The 20411-nt window shown below is 42.9% G+C and overlaps 1 protein-coding gene across 1 annotated transcript in view; it reads right to left on the reverse strand.

The window, feature by feature from the left end:
* The window catches only part of LOC308296816 (rap guanine nucleotide exchange factor 5-like), a gene marked incomplete at its 5' end in the record, with an annotated part of 127330 nt that overhangs the window by 41017 nt on the left and 65902 nt on the right, over window positions 1–20411 (reverse strand). Inside the window, 2 exons of the mRNA XM_080740144.1 lie at window positions 18523–18701; window positions 19308–19439. Coding sequence (XP_080596270.1) covers window positions 18523–18701; window positions 19308–19439 — 311 coding nt within the window. The remainder of the gene's footprint in view (window positions 1–18522; window positions 18702–19307; window positions 19440–20411) is intronic.

Here is a 20411-nt window from a genome sequence, read left to right on the forward strand (position 1 = left end):
TTGTGCTTCTGTTTGTGCACAGAGTGCCTGGGCCAGCTGACTGCGGGGGCAACCCAGTAGGTTTTCACTATGGTTGAGGGCTATGTTATGGAGCATGTCTGGATTGGTTTCTTGTAGGTGATTATAGAATTTAAGTGCAGAGTCTCAGTTTGGTGTTTGTCCCATTTTTCTAATTCTTGGTTGGGAAGGGGACCCCAGATCTCGAACACTAAACAAAATGCCCTCACGTAGCACACGACACGCTGCGGTGCGGTGTCGCGCTGTGACCGTGAGCTTGTATATCTGCTATTTTTCTATACCAATGAGTAGGCTGGCTGTAAGCTGTTTTTAGACCAAAGAAACGTGATAATTACCGTGATATGCAAATGTAAGCCAGCAGGCTGGCTGGTTGATAGTGGCACTGCACTGGCTGTGCAGAGTCAGACCTGTATTCTAACAGGAGATTTGCATGTGGCTCTGGCCACATGCAAAAGGAGCTTTAAAAATAAAATGTACTGGAACAGAGCAACACAGTTAGGATTGGGAAAACACACAGACTTCTTTCATCAAAGCCGAGGAGTCCAACCCTCTTTAACATATACATCAATGAATTTGCAAAAACACTAGAACAGTCAACAACACCAGGCATCCCTCTAGCAGACACAGAAGTCAAATGTCTACTATTCGCAGATGATCTGGTGTTACTGTCTCCCACCAAAGAAGGATTACAGCAGCACCTTGACCTCCTGCACAAATTCTCACATAATGTGGGCCCTAACAGTAAATCTAGCCAAGACAAAAATCATGGTATTCAAAAAAAAAGACAAAACCGCCTAAACCAACAATTCTTTCTAAATACCACAGCACTAGAACACACAAAAAACTATACATGGAGAAATCTCGCTTTTTCGACGTGTCAGTAGGTCTAGATGTCAATCCATGGTTTGTAGTCCTAGGGTGGTTGTGTTTCTAGCCTTCTTTTGTTGCAATAGTTCACAAATCTTGCTGCTGTGTGCACATTGTTGTATTTCTCCCAGTAGGTATGGGAGTTTTTCATCATTGGTTATGTTTTCAAACTCACTTCGGGTGTGTGTAATCTGTGAAGTATGCGTCTCTGATTGGTATTGTGGGCAGGTGGTTAGGAAATGTAGCTTTGTTTCTACCACATTTTGTGAGCAGTGGGTGCATAGTCTATCTGCCCTTGGGAGCGGGGTCTGTCTGTGGTGGCCTTTCTCTATTGCAAGGCTGTGTTCGCTGAGTCCGTACCTAGTCAAGGCTTTCTTAAAGTGATAGTTCACCTATTTTTGACATAAAGCTGTGTGGAATACTTGCCATTAAAACAGTGGTTAAAAATGTATTAATTGATTACCAGAGCCCCGTGGTCAGAGTTCTGGTCAGTTTTAGATGAATATTAAGTAGTTCCAAAGGGGTGGGGGCCATTTGGCGTGGCCCAATCATTGAAAATAGATTAATCCACAAAACTAGCGTCATTTGTATTGTTGGCCTATTTCTACCATATAGAGCGAGGTTTCGTTCTGATCAGCTGACTGCAAAGCACCTTGTTTTGGGGAAATACGTTGCAGCGGCGTAGTGATACTGGACACAAAAAATAGTACCATGTGACAGAGGGGTCAAAGTTGAACGAAAGTTGGTCTATTTGGTAGAAATAGGTCAACAATACAAATGACGCTAGTTTTGTGGATTCATCTATTTTTAATGATTGGGCCATGAGCCCCTGCCAAATCACCGGAACTACTTTATATTCATCTAAAACTGACCAGAACTCTGACCACGGGACTCTGGTAATGAATTAATACATTTGTAACCACTATTTTAATGGCATGTATTTCACACAGCTTCATGTCAAAAATAGGTGAACTATCACTTTAAGTTTTGGGTCCTTTACTGTGCTCAGATTCAGATATTCTGCTAATATTCTCTTTTTAGTGCCAGATAGCATTCCATTTTGCTTTGGTTTTTGGTTGTCTCTTTCCAGTATGTTAGGTAGCTTTCTTTTTGTTTTCTTATAATCTGGTTTGGTCCAGAGTGTTTTCCGTTTGGTAGTTGTGCTTCTGTTTGTGCACAGAGTGCCTGGGCCAGCTGACTGCGGGGGCAACCCAGTAGGTTTTCACTATGGTTGAGGGCTATGTTATGGAGCATGTCTGGATTGCTTTCTTGTAGGTGATTTAAGTGCTCTCTTTTTTACTTTTATAATGACTTGGTATAGTCCTAATTCTGCCCTGCAAGCATTGTTTGTTGTTTTCCGTTGGGTGTGGAGTATAAGTTTGCAGAGTTATGCGTGCAGAGTCTCAGTTTGGTGTTTGTCCCATTTTTCTAATTCTTGGTTGGGAAGGGGACCCCAGATCTCGAACACTAAACAAAATGCCCTCACCTAGCACACGACACGCTGCGGTGCGGTGCGGTGTCGCGCTGTGACCGTGAGCTTGTATATCTGCTATTTTTCTATACCAATGAGTAGGCTGGCTGTAAGCTGTTTTTAGACCAAAGAAACGTGATAATTACCGTGATATGCAAATGTAAGCCAGCAGGCTGGCTGGTTGATAGTGGCACTGCACTGGCTGTGCAGAGTCAGACCTGTATTCTAACAGGAGATTTACAAAAGCCGGACAAGAATGCGACCAGCCCATAGACTGTATAAAGGTCCAGCCACAGGTTGAGCTGGGAGGAGGACAGCAGGGTCAAAAACCGGTCTGTCCGGCCAAAATCCGGATGTATGGCCACCCTAACTACACCAGTCAGAATCAATGACATCACTGATGACATCACTGATGACATCAGATTGTGTATCCAGGAAACTATGAACAATGGGATAGAACCATAGAGTTATAAAAAGTATAGAGAGGACACCAGATATCCCCGCCCGTCCACTTGCATTGAGTTGCTCACCCAGCGCATGAAGCGTATTTCCGCGTTTGGAAACGTTCAGAAACGTGATGTAATAGGGCTTCTGTGACGCGCTTTGTGTCATAGTTTGTGTTCATGGACGCGCTGGGGCTCCAATTCATGAACGAGCACTTCCGCTATGAACACACAGCCAATATAAAGAAAGAAGCCTAGAATGCGCGTTCGTGTTAGAAGCCCCAACTGCAGTACCTCAAACGGCCACCATGTCCATGGCGCTTCAGAGCTCCCCCTAAAGGCTCCAAGGGCTTGGATAGAACAATAGTGTTGTTGCCCTACTGGCAACCACACTAACACCTCATCCGCACTGCACACGAGCAAGCAACGTGACGCGATGTCCTGCGAAATACTGTCCGCATATGGAGCGTCGGCCATTGTGTTGTGATGTAGCCTGAACCAATCAAATAAATGAATGAATAAAAAATAAAAGATTTTGGGGGGCGGGAAATGGCCATTTACCTCTATGGAGATCGCCACGAAACCTCGAACGAAAACAGGAGGGGTGGACGACGTTGCGTCGTGCCGCGACGTCGCTCGCAGTAGGTCAGGACGTCCTGGTCCTCATTGAAACAAATGTATTTTAATGAAATTTCATTGCTCATGATGTTGCATCGCGTACAGTGTGGATGAGCTGTAATAACGCGTGACAGCAACAGGTTCTTACCCAGCTCTCCGTCAGATCCACCAGAATGGCATGCAGAGATAGTGGCAACATACACCTTCAGTGTGTTAGCCGCCCAACCCTTATCCACTGAGGCACTCCAACACAAACACTCTGACATTAATCATGGAATCACAAAAGCAGATGGCACCAGCGGCCCGGCCGTCAGAACACTGAACACAAAAATGCAGTACAGAAGCACTCTGCACAGCACAGAGATGAGATTCATTTCTACAGCTAAACTAGTTTATCAACGTAGCTTTAATAGTTGTGGTTTCCATAAAGGTGAACAGGTGCTGTAGTATTTGTTGATGAGAATGTCTAAGGTGAGGTATGCCAACAATGGAAGAAGACTTGATCGTGTAATCAGATATTTATGTGCATGATGAGTGATTGGGCCATGACAGGATTGAAAGGAATGCAGTGTAACAATAGTTTGATCAGAGGTGAGGAGGACTGATGGTGAGGCTGTGGATCATGGATTTTATTATTATTGAGTGTTATTATAATTTAGTTGTTATTGTTACTATTGGACACCCCTAGAAATAGGAGCCATGCACAGTAACTTCAAGCATTTCAAAGTGTCTATGATCAATGTAAATAAATGTTTGCTTACCGTTTACACGTATAGCTGATATTCTAAAGTATTTGAAGTGTGCTATGATCAATGTAAATACATGTTTGTCTACTGTTTACATGCATAGCTGATATTCTAAAGTATTTTGGAGTGTGTGTGCAAAGTTTGGCATGGATCGGGGCAATGGTGGCAGAGATTTGAGTAGGGGACTGCCGTGTGACGTGCCTGACAGAGGGACAGACTGACTGACTGACAGCCGGTGGAGGTTTTGATAGTAACTGCGACCTGGCGGTTGCAATAATATTAATAATAATAATAATAATAATAAGCAACTACTGTGGTCAAATAATTGTAGTGGAGTAAAAGTACAGTATTTCCCTCTGAGATGTAATAGAGTAGAAAAGCGCTATAAAAATGCAATCCATTATTATTATTATTAAGTAAAAGTATTGAAAATTGTAAAGTAAAAAATACCTAATTGTATGTTTTAATATTTTGTATTAATAAAATAAAATTGTGCAGTACTTGAGTAAATATACTTAGTTACTTTACACCACTGATCTCTACTCTTGGTACAGCCTCCCTCCAGTTTGTCGGTTTGAAACCTACACCCACCTCAAAGCTGAGTGTATGTAGATAGATAGATACCTTTATTATCCCACAGGGGAAATTCAGTTGCCCAGAGGCAGCACAGCAGTTAAGGTTACAAGTTACAGACTTAAGAAAAAGAAAAAGAGTACTGTAGTATACAGTCCAAAGAGCACGCACAAAAAAAGATAAATAAAACATAAAGTGTCGAAAACTATTGCAAAAAGAGAAGAAGAATATATACATAAAGTGACCACGAAACATTCAATGCTCATAAGTGACACGTCACACACACAAAAAAGCTATACGCAAGCATAACTTAGCAAACAGTGCCAAACAAAAGAGTGCACATAACAGTCACTGCTAGTCAATGCAGTCATGCAACACAAGTATCGCACCGCCATATCAACACCGCAATAATACACAGTACAACCAACACAACCCAATAGTGCAGGGCCTGAGAAAAAAAAGTGACCAAAGTCAGTGCAAATAAGTCAAGAATATATATCAGTATATTTTTTCCTTTTAGGGAGGGGTTGATTTTTATTGAGGGGTGTTACTGGAGAAATTGTATAAGCCTTGATATAAAATGCCATGACCCTCCCTCTCAATTGGGGGAAAAATCAATGACCCTCCCCAGGCATTAAAAAAAAAAGATTGACCCTCCCCTAACAACATGACATTTACCACAGTAAAGTTATGCCTAAAACCTTAACTTATAGTTAAGGGCCCCCACAGAATAACAGAATTCGTACGCAATGTTGTGGCATTTGAGGAATTTATGACTGTGACGAGGAACAGCCCAAATTCGCTCACGAGGCACAGTTTTTCTCCTGTCGTGTGGAAGAGCCTGCCGATATGTTAATTAGCTTTTTTACGACATTTTTTACAACCCACCCGACAGCAGAAAATATCAAACTTAGGTAGAGATACAGCAGTGATCCTGTGTGTGACGGCTAGTGAAGATATCGCACCGAGCAAATTTGTGAAGTCCCTCCTTTTTCCTTCCCTCTCTCGACTCTCCCTCTCTCTTCCTCCGTCCCCACTCACTCCCGTCGCTATTAATATTATTTTCATAAATATCATCACATGATGCTTGCCTGCTTGTGAAAGTGTTTTAAATAGTAGGCTAAGTTGATAGGCAGCGGGTGAACCAAACGTTTGGGGAGGCTATGTTTTTTTTTTTTTCTTTTCAATACTCCACAACATCTCCGAAACAAATATTGTATTTTTACTCCACTACAATTATATGAAAACATAGCTACTAGTTACTTTGCAGATGTAAATTATTATATTATAAAACATAGTGCCTTTATTAGCACCATTGTAGCCTATAGACTATTTGAAAATAGCCAATCTACAAGCTCACAATGCGTCGCGCTGCGCTGTGACACGTTGTGAGGTTATTTTGATGCCATCACTTTCGTAGCCTTTTTACCCAAGTGCATTTTGAATTCCGGACTTTAACTTGTAACAAAGTATTTCAATAATGCAGTAGGCTATTGATAATTTTACCTAAGTAAAACATCGGAGTAGCCTACGTTTTCCTCCACTGAGAACGGAGAAACAGAGACTAGAGAGCGCTCTGAGTATCACATCAGCTGCAGCCCATGGTCATGATAAGCCTAATTTATCTCCGTCCCGCGATGATGTTGCGTGCAGAGAATAGCAGACCTCCAAGCTCAGAGTCACACCGGGCACATCCACGACGTGATGTGAGTGTGTAGGATACTGTATGACTGAAGCGTGGGACTTTTTCTCCATGCTGAGTTAGCTGCTGCATGCGAGCAGCACACACACAGTGCCACACACACACACACACACACACACACACACACATGATTGCTTGCGATGGGAATTAATACTCAATACGGGTTTGTTTTATATCAGCAGAAATAGTCACTACCAGCATGGGAACAGCGCACGGGTGACTGACTGACTGACTCGCTATATGTTTCTCTTGCAAGTACACGCCCACTGCCTGATCTACAAACCCTACAACGTAGCGTGGAGGGACACAGTTTGATCTTGGAAATCTACTGTTCCGTGCGCCACACAGTCATACGACTAATCATAAATCAGGCACTATGAGAAGCAGACAGCACGCAGAGCACTTGACCAGTTTAGCAGCGGAGAGAGAGGGTATAAAAGTCAGAGAGAGGAACAGAGGCATGGATGGAAACGTGTCAAAGTGAACTCATATTATCATCAAAATGGGACACAAATTCCTTATTGAAGCGTATTTTTTTCCTCCATTGCGCGAAGCGATGCGATGGTGTGTTGTGTGGATAACACGTTAATGTGTTTGTGTGTGCGTGTGCGTGACTGCGTGCGTGTGTGTGTTGCAAGGCGAAGCTCTCAGAACAGCCCCGTGACATTTTGTATTCATTATATTATGTATTATTGCAAGTGTGAGCCCGTTTAGATTATCTGGTCAGAGAATCTGAAAAAATGATCCTGTAGTGTTAAATTCTACCCGATTCAGTCGGGCCAGATTGTCTGTTATGTAAAAACTGCATTCATGGTCTGGAGAGGGCACTTTTTACAGAAGGATAAAGGGCAGGGGCTCAAGCCCTTGTCGTAGATTGGGTCTCTCGCAGGTCTCTCGACTCTCGCACAGCGGGACACAACCCGAACCCAATAATCTTCAAGACGTTTGTGTAGTGTAAATGCTCATACGACCCGGTTAAATAATCTTGAAATCTGGTCGTGCACAAACTTTTGAGAGGGTCTTTCCTCTCTGTGCTCATTCAAGCACTGATTGAGAGACTGAAGTTCTGCACTTCTCTGAAGCGTCAGTGATAGCTCGGCTGTACCATTGAAGAGAAAGCAGAGGGGGGTATCATCGACTATTGTATTTTACTTCAGTGTTCCTTAATTAAATAATAGTATTATTGAAAGGAACGCTGTAGTAAAATATATATAGGCCTATAAAAACCCGGAATATTTTAAATTCAATATGACCTATAAAAACCCGGAATATTTTAAATTCAATATGACCCTCCCTGAGAATCAAATTAAAATAGCATCACCCTCCCTGAGAGTAAAATCAAAATAGCATCACCCTCCCCTAAAATCCTCCAGGGAGGGGGGGGGGGGGGGGAGTTGAAGTTGGAGTTGAAGCGGAAAAGAAGTGTAGAGAGTGAACAGGAAAGGAGAGAGTACAGTACCCTGCGGTGCACCCGTATTGCTCGCCAGCACATCAGATCTACAGTTCTGCAGCCTCACGTACTGCGGTCTGCCGGAGAAGTAGTCCGTAATCCATGTAACCAGGCCCCTTTCCATCCCCATCAGCGTGAGCTTCTCCGCAAGCAGAAGAGGCTGGATAGTATTGAAGGCGCTGGAGAAGTCAAAAAACATGATTCTGACTGTGCAGCCCAGATCTTCGAGGTGGGTGAGGGCCTTGTTGAGCATGTAGGTGATGGCGTTGTCGACCCCGATGTTGGCCTGATAAGCAAACTGAAGGGGGTCCAGATGTTCACTAACTTTTGGTCTCAGATGGTTCAGTACCAGCCGCTCAAAGACCTTCATGACCTGTGAGGTCAAAGCAACTGGTCTGTAGTCATTTAAGACAGAGGGACGGGTCTTCTTAGGCACCGGGACGATGCAGGAGGACTTCCACAGCTGTGGCTCCCTCCCCGTCCTCAGGGAGAGATTGAAGAGATGTGTGAAGGGGACTGCAAGCTGCTCTGCACAGGCCTTAAGCACCCGAGAGTTGATCTTGTCAGGTCCCGCAGCTTTCCTGGTGTTGGTCTGGGCGAGTAGGCGCCTCACTTGTTCAATGGTGAGCGTCAGAGGAGAGGGAGGAGGAGAGGGAGGAACAGGGTGGCTACTGAGGTCACCATGTCTCCTGCCAGCGGTTGACCCCGCATCAGCAGTATCAAACCGGTTGAAAAAAAGGTTCATCTCGTTTGCCATTTCACCTGTGCCTGACACAGCTGAGTTAGCAGAGCCGTACCCTGTGATCTTTCTGAAACCCCCCCACACCTGTCTAGTGTTGTTCTCCTGCAGACAGTTCTCCAGCGTAGCTTTGTAGCACACCTTAGCCTGAGCTGTGACTACTTTCAGCTCGCCCACCACCACCCTCACCCCCTCTAGATCCCCAGCCAGGAACAAATCCCTTTTCCTCTTAAGGAGGTCAATGATTTCCTTTGTCATCCATGGTTTATTGTTAGAGAAACAGCGGACCTTCTCATTAGAAACACATGCATTCTCACAAAAAAACGATGTAGTCAGTGATGACCTGACAAAGGCTATCAACATCCTCTCCATGCTCACTGAAAAATGAGTCCCAATCTGTCATCTCAAATTCAAATCTGAGTCTCTCCTCCACCTCCTCAGACCAGCACTGCACATCCCTAGTTCTAGCTGGAACCCGTCTCACTACTGGTAGATAGGATGGGACCAGTTTCACCATGGAATGATCAGAGACATCAACAGGGGGGAGGGGGACACAGCTATATGCATTCCTAACATTAGCATACAGTAGATCAAGAGTGTTTTCGCCTCTTGTTTCGCAAGTGACATATTGGGAGAAATCAGGCAGAACACTGGAGACTTTCACCTGGTTAAAATCACCGTTCAACAGAATGAGAGCACTAGGATAGTGTGTCTGGAAGTTAGCCACAGTGGAAACAATAGTGTCTCTTGCCGACGCTGTACTGCCTTGTTGATACACAACAACCCCTCCTCCCCATGTGTTGTATGTCACAACAGAAGACACACCCTCCCGTTTAATACCACTGACAGTGGAGGTGTGACACTTGTTGCATTTCAGGCACTATGGCATCAGCATCAGGATCAAAATGGGTTACAGAATTAAAACACGCATTTGGTGACAGTCCTGCGTTTTCAAAAGTGTCTCTCAGCTTCATCATGTTTGGACTAAAGATGGTGGCGGATATGCATTTTGAGTGTCCATGTATTCCTGGGGTCAACGAGGTGGTCTCATGTCTCTTCATCTTTCTTCCTGCCGTCATGGCCTTTCTCCTGATGCTGATGATCCCAAAATACAATAAAGAGTGCAGCCTTCAGCACTGTAAGCGTTCGTGTTCAATTTTCTTCTCTGCTCTGGTCCCCTCCTGTGTTTGGTTGTTTTTGGTGCTCCTCGACGGCCAGTACTTTTCTTGTGCCGTGACAACGTGGACTGGTACATATGTGACTATGAAAGATGCAGCTCCACTGAGATGGTGTTTGCCAGATGATGCCAAGACGAAGCAGGAACAGCAGACACATTTCTTCTACTCTACGTCTCAGGTGGGTTCAATATTGTCCTAATACTGTAGGCCTAATTGTTTTAGAGTCGGGATGAATGATATCTATCCCATTAGAATACACACTATTAAAATCCCTTAATGCAATGCTGATGTTGTTTGCTTAACTTGTAATTTCATTAAGTTTTGACTTGTCAAATAGTTTTTCCTGGTCATATTTACTATAGTACAGAATAGAATACCGCTGCTTAACTGTATGTTTTGTGTTCCAGATAATTGCCACATTCCCTCTGATCATCGTCTGTGCAGTATTCATTATCTACATAATAAAGAAACTTGTCTGTTGCTGCTGCTGCCAAACAAATACATTCAATCAAACGCCCAACCAACTGAACGGGACGGTAGGTACTTATTTATATTGTTAGTTTTAGGAGAACTGCATGGGCTCCAGTCATGTCATTTGACATTTTAAAACTAATTTGTAATCATGAACAATGAGGTGTATTATTATCATTCAGTGTATTCACAACTCCATAAAACACATCATACTCTTATTGTTGCTTTTGATACCAACGATACATGACAGACACCTTCATTTCTACATGTTTTAATTCTTCAATGGACGGAGAGGGCTGTTTAGAAAAACATATTACAACTTAATATCTCCAGGTCTGTTAATGTGCCGACATTCATGCATTTGCTGTTCAGTTGTTTTTTGACTGACTGACGTCTGTAGATCACACCTGTGTTGAGATATATTTATATAACTATATAATATGGACTGCTGTCTGTCTGTCTGTCTGTCTGTCTGTCTGTCTGTCTGTCTGGCTGTCTGTCTGTCTCTCTGTCTGTCTGTCTGTGTCTCTCTCTCTCTCTCTCTCTCTCTCTCTCTCTCTCTCTCTCTCTCTCTCTCTCTATATGTTGCCCGATCCCGATCACGTGATCGGATCGGCCGCCGATATGGTCATTTTTATAAGATCGGAGATCGGGAAAAAAATATCGAAAAAGATATTTTCTGGTAGTAGTGAAAGTTACAGGTAAGGTGAATGCGATATGAAACGTAAGCTTACCATAATCACAGTAATCCTTAATCATTTTCAATCATATTCAAGGGCTTTTGGAGAAATAAGACAGACACAGAGCCCTTCAGAGGGGAGGTTGTGTCAGACTCTGTGTCCAGCTGGCAGCTGATGCCAATAAGCAGTAATGGCCCCTTGTTAATGGATCAAAGGAAGGCAATTATGTCTCTCTGCACTGTCAACTAGCTGCTACTGCATACTTTTCAAGCAGACTGGTTAATTGGTTCTTAACTTATTTTGTTTCAACTTTAAAAGCCTTTACAACCCTGTTAGCAAGGAGATTGATACTCCTCAATTGGATACATCCATCTCCCCCATCACACAACAGATGGATTCACGAAATTCTATACTGTATCAAACTTGAAAGACTTAGATTCTCCCTCAGAGGTTCCTTGGAATCCTTCCACAAAACGTGGCAGCCCGTGCTGGATTACATCGGCACACTCACGATCACAAACGAACTTAACAATTAACCTGAGCAGAGACTCCCCCCCCCCCCCCCCCCCCTCCTATCCTCGTGTTTCCCTCTGTCTTTTGTCCTGTCTTGGTTGAAAGTGTGAATGGGATTTTGCGACTGTATGTTTTGGTTTCATGTTTTGTGTGTTCTCTTTATTTTATTGAATCTTTATACACTGACTTTTGATGTTGAATATGTAAAATAAGTGCAGTTTATACTTATGATATTATTTATTATGATGCCTTCTACTATCCCTGCCGAAAAAATGAATAAAGAGATTTGTAAAAAAAAAAAAAAATGGCCAATGTTTTACCAGTTTTTATATAGTGTGTTGATTATTTTTGATGCTGTAATGGTCTATTTTATTTTATTTTTTGAGGTATTAAACAGGTTTTAAAAGTCCTTAAATCGTGACTTCACTGCCAAATTTCAAAGGCCACACCAAAGGTCCGCTGCACAATGCTTGAGAAACACTGCACTAGTAGGCCTATATCACTATACACTACTCATAAGCTTTGTTTTTATTTTGTTGATTCAGTGCTGCACTAAGTGATAGAATGAATAGAATTTCTTTTTCTTAATGCCTTGCCTAAAGATCGGATCGGGAAAGATCGGGATCGAATCGGAAGCAATAATATTTGATCGGTATCGGATCGGGAGCAAAAAAAGATCGGGGCATCCCTAATATATATATATATATTCAATGCTTGTTTCATTTTAGGAGATGGAGGTAAACATTAACCTGGACGACTATGAATTAATTTTGAAGAAAGGTATGTTCTTCTATTTTATTTATTTTAATGTAATAGTTTTGAGCTTATTTGGCTTATTTTGAGCATTGCCTGGATTATTACATGGGTGATTATTTAGGTTGTTTATACGTTATCTTTGGCATGTTGACTTCATGTTAATGTATATGTTGACATTTTAGCACATTTATGCCTTAACTTTCTATAGGCATTATTACATTATTACACTATTACTATTTTGGAAAATCTTTTTAAATTGTGAAAATAGCCGATCTACATCAACACGTTGTGAGCTTGTAGATTGTCTAATTGAACTCCTGAATAAGTGTCATCATAGCCTACAGACTGTACAGACATCAATTTCAGTTTCAGAGTTTGTTTTGTGTTTATATTTTTATTTGTATGTATTTATGTATCCAGATTAAAGGATACTTCACCCACACAATGTAATCTTTTCCATATCAATTTCTCACTAGGGACCCCTGGAGGAGAAGACCATGAATTAATTTGGCGCAAGAAAGGTATTTTATTTTATTTCATTTTATTTCGTTTTGAGGTTATTTGGCGTGTGAAATTGACTCTCTCTATTCCCTCCTCTCCCTCCCTCTCTCTGTCTCTTTCTCTCTCTGTCTCTATCTGCAGCAACGTCACCTACATCACCTGCAGCATCCATGGCATCACTTCCATTACCTGCAGCATCGCTGGCGTTGCGCCCATTATCTGCAGCATCCCTGTCGTCGTCTCCATCACCTGCAGCCTCCCTGGTGTCACCTACAGATGCGACACCTTTGCTGCCTCGTCACTGACCTCACATGTTGAGTGACGCCCCCCTGCACTCTGGTTGGTTGGGGGAATGGAAGGTTGATGCCCACTTCCTATTTGTCTGAAATGTCAGCAGGTTAGCCCAGGCTTTTCTTTTTGAGACGAACGCCAATGAAAATAAAAGCCTGGGTACCGAGGCTAGTCAGGCTACCTCTTCTCCTTCCATCTCTGTCGTTGCCTTTTGCACCAGAATATTTCACAAACGATGCCTCCATTATTTGCATTGGCTACAACACTGTCCTCCCTTTGGCTGGGGAGCCGGTCTGTTTACATTATGTAGCTTGCTAGCTAACCCGCTAACCTGTGCAATAGAGGGTATGTGGCTATGCGCATGCATAAACTGTTTGGATGTACGGGCTGTCAAGGTCACAAAGTAGTTTTTTGCCACACAGTAGGCGTTCCCACATAACTTCCGGGTATGATGATGATGTCATGCGCAATTGCGCATACCCTCTATTTGGAAATAGAATATTGTGTCCAACCGAAGCTTGTCACCTTCACTGGGACCCAGTGGACCTCTCACTGGGTCTCATGAGATTCAGTGGACCTCTCACTGGGTCTCATGAGATTCAGACGACCTCTCACTTCCTTGTTGTCATGTGATGAGGAAACTCACAGCGATGGGGGCGTGGTTTTTGAAATGTTCTGGTGTTGAAGACATCATTATATCCCTCCGCAGTTCTAGTCTAAACCTAACATTAACCCTAAACCTAATCTCAGTTTTAATGTTGGTGGAATTCATCACAAGTTGAAGACTGTGAGGGGGCACGGTGGCGCAGTGGCGCAGTGGTTAGCGCTTCGCCTCACAGCTAGAAGGTCCTGGGTTCGATTCCCGCCGGGGGACGCTGTAGGTGCTGGGGGCGTGTTTCTCCCTCCGTATCATCAGCGCCCACACCCTAGGTGGGGTCGGTGATAGGGCCTTTCTGTGTGGAGTTTGCATGTTCTCCCCGTGTCTCCTAGGGTTGATACCCTCACAAAAACATGCAGTAATCCTGGTCTCAATAATGCCTCCCCCTGGCCAGCTGGGGCGCTTGATGGAGGGGAATAACGTTGTCCTTCCACGCGCTATGTCCATCCCGGGGAAATCCCCCCTGTCAGGGGAAAAGAAACAACTTGGACTACTCATGCATAGAAGGAAGCATGAGGTCAGTCCGTTGTCTCCCCAGGCGTGGCAGAGGAGGAGCAGAACCCAGGATCACATAGGCAATTGGCACTGGGTGAAAATGGGTTGCAAAACCTTAAAAAAAAAAAAAAAAAAGGACCTCTAATATTTACAAGCGACTTCGGTGCCAGCCGTTAAGAGAGTATGAATTGACTCTCCCCGAACCTAAATAATTTCAGTTCGGGGAGCCCTCCCGAACCAAAATAAACGTATATGTTTTAATACATGTTCTATATACAGTATATGCATCTTAAATGTGTTTCTGTTTCATTAATGCATGTTCTATATACTGTATATGCATCTTAAATGTTTTTATTTGTTTCACTGAAACCAATCTTATGCCAATTGGCCAAAGGGGGGTGCTATACGAAGCATTTGAAATTTCAAACTTTAAATGGACATAAGTCATGCCTTGTTTGGCTTGAAGACATGCAACTTGCTCACACGCGTGCCTTGACTCAAGAGGAACACATCTGTGTCTTTGTCAAGTAAGCTCTGCCCTTAGATTTTCTAAAACCAATCTTACCCCAATTGTCCAAAGGGGGGTGCTATATCATTTTGAGCAGTTTGTAAAACGCTTAAACCTGTGCTTATCCTGGGATTTTTTAGCAATTTGCATGAAACATTCTACACGCAATCTAAGGACCTTTATCTAACATGCCTATAAAGTGCAATTTCTTTTTAAATAATAATAATAATAATAACTGCAGCTTGTTCAGTTTAAAGTTATGCACAGATTACATTACTCCAAAGTCAAAATGAATAAAATGTATCCAAACGTTTCTGATATCTGTGACAGATGCAACACTGCAAGGGCACGCTGGGACATACGTTCTGGTCGTGCCCAAGGATTGTTTCATTCTGGCAAAGTATTTTTGCTTGGTACAGCAGTGTATATCGTATTCGCATTGAGCCTGATGCACAAACTGTCCTGTTTGGTTGCTCCGAACCCTCTCTTTCTCTGCCGTACTCTGTCCAACAGACACTCATGCTTGGTACGCCAAAATAATTATTTGAACTGAATGGAAATCCTCTAATATACCTTGTTTCAACAGATGGCTTACAGAATTTGTGTCAATTATTCATTTGGAGAGGCTTCGATGCTTTAAACAGGACAGTCATGCTGCATTCGAGTTCATCTGGGGTCCTATTATGGCGCATCTGGACGTCTAGTGTATAACGGCTATATGTTTTCCAAGAGGTTGCTAACTTTTGTACTATTTATATAATTGGTGAATTACTCGTGTTTTGTACTTTTGTATTTTTTGATATGATAGGTGAATTACCCGTGTTTGACTTGTATATGATAGTCTGGTGTGTTTGTCTTGTTATGTCTTGTTGATGTTTGTGATGTCCTGTCTTTCAAAAAAATCATAATAAAAATGAATATATAAAAAGAATCAATAATGCCTCCCCCTGGCCAGCCGGGGCGCTTGATGGAGGGGAAAGGAACCGGTTGGAATAACGTGTTCCTTCCACGCGCTACGTCCATCCCGGGGAAATCCCCCCTGTCAGGTGAAAAGAAACAACTTGGACTACTCATGCATTGAAGGAAGCATGAGGTCAGTCCGTTGTCTCCCCAGGCGCGGCAGAGGGAGAGCAGAGCCCAGGATTACATAGGCAATTGGCACTGGGTGAAAAAAATGGATTGCAAAATCATGGGATAAAAAAATAATAATAATATATATATATATATATATATATATATATATATATAAAAGGAAAATATATATATAATAAATATGGCTGCAAGTGGCCAAAAACGCCTCAAATCATGAACACAGCTTGCGATGTGCGTGAAATTTTGCACACACATTCCCACTAGGTCAAGAAACAGATGCCACCCTTCTCACATTGGCCTGTTATAGCGCCACCAGCGGGTCAACTCATTTTTGGAACAAAATGCCTCAAATCACACATGCAGCGTCCAATTGCCGTGAAAGGCCCAAGAACACGTTGCACCCTTTTCACATTGGTCTATTATAGCGCCACCAGGAGGCCAAAAAAACCTACCTGCTTCTAGTTTTTCTTTGATTTCTTTTCCCACTTTTCTTGATATTCCTGCTTTTTTCCCACAGTTTTTTCCTTTCCTACTTTTTACTGGCTTGGCCACTTTATTGCTGCTTGCAGCTATATTTTTATTTGTAACACTTGCTTTGGCAATGTAAACATAGGTTTTCTCATGCCAATAAAGCTCCCTTTAATTGAATTGCTACTATAGTTGTAGGTTACCATCGTTGCATCTGGACTGTCGTTGACTATTTACAATGAATGCCTCTGTTCTGTAGGCCTACTATACTGTGTTGTACTGTACGTTTCTTATGGGTCTCTGTCGGTCGGGTGGAAACCTCATTATGTCCAAAACGTTTCAGGATTAACAAAATAATAACAAATGTATCAGATCTACAAGCTCGAAAAGCGTCGCTCTGCTGTGCGTTTCAAGCTTGTAGATCTGCTACTGTTGATGCTTATGTGTTACACTCTAGTATGTATGATCAAGTAGGCCACTGATTTACTGTATGTAAAACCTCAAGAAGTTAGAATTATGAATATAAGAGGTTTCTGCCTAAAAGCAGCAACGACATGTCTCTTACTTGTTCCAACGACTCAGACTGTAGGATAACCTTGTTGTTCTAGCACTAATAGTTCCTTGACCGCTTACTGTAGTCAGACCTTTGCCCTGTCCTAGGTGTTCTGCATTAGAGCATGCTAAATTATGGGTTATTAACATGTCTTTCATAGCTTAGTTGATTAATTCATAATGTATTAAGTCTGGATCCCAGGAAGACACCACGTCTCCCTTTCGGGTCTGGAGATGAAAAGTTCTGAGCCCCTGTTGCTAAATGCTCTTTACTGTATTGTAAATTGTAGTTCAACAACCCGCCACCGGAGGGGGCAGCATTCCTGTCCCACTGATATAAGAGAGACTGTGTGTGTGTGTGTGTGTGTGTGTGTGTGTGTGTGTGTGTATGTGTGTGTGTGTGTGTGTGTGTCTGTGTGTGCGTGCCTGCCTGCCTGCCTGCCTGCCTGCGCGCGCGCGCGTGCACGTGTGCGCGTGTGCGTATGTGTGCGTGTGTGTTGCACGGTGCACATGGCCACTGGTGCTAAGTACACTTACTCAAGTACTGAACTTATTAAGTGTGCCTGCCATGCAATGGCAAAACACTTATTGTAATCCGCCATACTTATTATAATAATGATCCCACAAATTTCAGCACGCAATAACTGCCGCACAATTTACGCCACCTCCGCAATAGATACATCAAACCGTGCGGCTCGGCCGGGAATGGTGTGCTATTACTTTTATTTCCGATCCGCGTTCCCATGGCGACGTAATTCGCAAAAAACTACGCCCAAAAACCCCATTGACTTTGAATGGGGGACTCTGAAAAAAATAAAAAAAACTAGAATTGACAGAGTCAATTTTTAAAAGTGTGCCTGCAGCTCGCTAAATGTGCAACCTTGTGTAGCGGTTTGGACTGTGAGACCATCCACCAAGTTGTCTGTGTTTCATTTTGAGAGGGTCGTTCCCCTTGAAAAACAATTCGTTGATTATGCCATCCGCGACCTGTGGTTAAAATTCAGTGTTGACTCGACCTTTTGTTTGTGATTTATGGCTATTTTTTGCGAAACGGGCCCCTCCCGCTAACTTTGGAAGCCTGTTACGAACGAATGGTATGGACTATCGAAATATCCCTTGACTATGTTCATTGCATGGGTTCACCGATTTTTTTGACATTTGAAGAAAATATGTAGGAAAAGGAGCAAAAAGTGTGTTTTGGAGAAAATTCAAAATGGCGGAAAATCTATCCTGGCAAAAAAAAAAAAAAAAAAAAGCCAAGGAGTGGGTGTGCAATGTTTGGCATGGATCGGGGCAGCGGTGGCGGAGATATGAGTAGGGCAAAAGTGTGACGAGTGACGTGTGACGTATGACAGACAGACCGACAAACAGCCGGTGGAGGAGCCACATCCAGAGGTGGTTCAAATCTGATTACTAAAGAAGATGCATCTCAGTCTGAATGCAGTAACCTGATCTAAAAGCAGGTCGCATATCAAACTCAACTGTCCAAAACATCACTTGCAGCGCGACCGCAAGATTTATTTCTCAAAAAGATTGGATTTGAGAAATAAATCAGATTTGACTGCAGTCTAAATAGGGCCTACGTAAACAAAGGTGCTTCTTCCTCCAGTGCTCAAGGCCAGCAGTATGGAGTGCTGTACAGAACAGTTCAGTCAGCATCCACCGTGAGACTGAAACCCCAGCAGATCAATGGTGTTCAGCAGCTAGTCGATGGCAGCTAATAATGACTCACTGTGCGGCGATCTTGATGAACTTCTTAATGAGCTGGACTCGTTTGCAGAGGGCGGGGCACAGCAGCACCTCCGTGGCCACCCACAGCTGCACCTCGTTGCAGCGCTGCAGGAGCTGCTCTAGCGCCGCCGTGTGGCCGCCGCCGGCATGGCGGCTGAATATGAAGTACACCAGCTCTTGCTGCATGTAAACAGGATGGAAATCAACAGACTTTACTCTTTTCGGAACTTCATTTGTCCAGTGGTAAAAAACAAAAAATAAATAAAAAAACAACAGACCTATCCTAACCTAAGTTTGGAAATAGCAGTAATTCAAGCAGAAATGTCAGAGAGCTTGCTCAAATGGGGATATTTGGAAAGTGTAAATGGTTGATGTCGGGCAGAAACCTCCTGGCTCCATATTGACCATATTCTAACTTTGTCTTTTTTTCATACCCTACTGATACTACAGCGTCACCCAAAAGCATCAAAAGTAGCAGATCCACAAGCTAGAAACGCAGCACAACGTGTTTTGAGCTTGTAGATCTGCTACTTTTGATGCATTTGAATACTGAAAAGTAACCATTTTGGATATATGAGGTTTCCACCCGACCTATTCCCCAGATGAGCAAAAGGCTGAAGTCAAGGAAGTCAAGTAGGCTAATTCAATACAATTCAATACAATTCAATACAATACAAGACACAATTATTTCACAGTATAGCTCAGCTTATTTCATGAATAAACTGGCCTTGAACATTCCCAGCAGTCACAATATCTCTGGTTAGAACAGCTGATAAACAAACAGACCTCGTGTATGGAGCTGAAGATGGACCAGTCGAAGTTGCTGAGCGCCACAGCCACGTCCCATGTGTTCATACTGAGCATGCGGACCGTCCTCTGCTGCTGCTGCTGCTGCTCTGAGTTATCTGTGACTGGACTCTGAAGGATGGACAAACAGTGGTCTTAAAACCCAGTGGTGTAAAGTACAACCAACAAAGGGGTTAAATGCACATGTTTTCTATACAACCAAGGGTTAAATGCACATGTTTTCTATACAACCAAGGGTTAAATGCACATGTTTTCTATACAACCAAGGGTTAAATGCACATGTTTTCTATTCCACCAAGGGTTAAATGCACATGTTTTCTATTCCACCAAGGGTTAAATGCACATGTTTTCTATACAACCAAGGGGTTAAATGCACATGTTTTCCATATAACCAAGGGGTTAAATGCACATATTTTCCATATAACCAAGGGGTTAAATGCACATGTTTTCCATATAACCAAGGGGTTAAATGCACATGTTTTCCATATAACCAAGGGGTTAAATGCACATGTTTTCTATACAACCAAGGGTTAAATGCCTCAGGTCTCTACAGTTCGTTAGTGATAAATTAGATCAGTGGTTCTCAACGCGCTGTCTAGGGACCGCGGTCCGCCAGGGGCCCTTTGGCGGCGTTCCAGCGGTCCCCAGCTAAATGATTGATAGCTAAATCATCACCATTATTATTACATGTACAAAGTACAACAAATACAGAACTATGGGAATGGCTATTTTGAGCAGAATGTCGTTGCATTCTCTATATCTGCAGTACCAAATGACAGACCTATCAGATAGAATCATGTCTAAATAAATGTTCTTAGATTGGGGTCACAGGATTACAATTATTTTCAGGTGGGGGTCCGTGACCATATCAGGATCGAGGTGCTTAAAGTGTAAAAGAAACGCTTGATAATCGCTGGATTAAATTATATAATTCTATCCATTCCATAGACAGTTCATAGGTTTTAACTAGTAGATAATATTACCATTCAGCAGGCACGTGCACACATAGACATCAAAGGGGGCTCGAGCCCCTGCCCTTTTATCTGTCTGTATAAGTGCCCTCTCCAGACCATGAATGCATGC

Source organism: Nannobrachium achirus (assembly GCF_963921795.1).
Source record: "Nannobrachium achirus genome assembly, chromosome: 2".
In the NCBI taxonomy this organism is placed as follows: Eukaryota; Metazoa; Chordata; class Actinopteri; order Myctophiformes; family Myctophidae; genus Nannobrachium; species Nannobrachium achirus.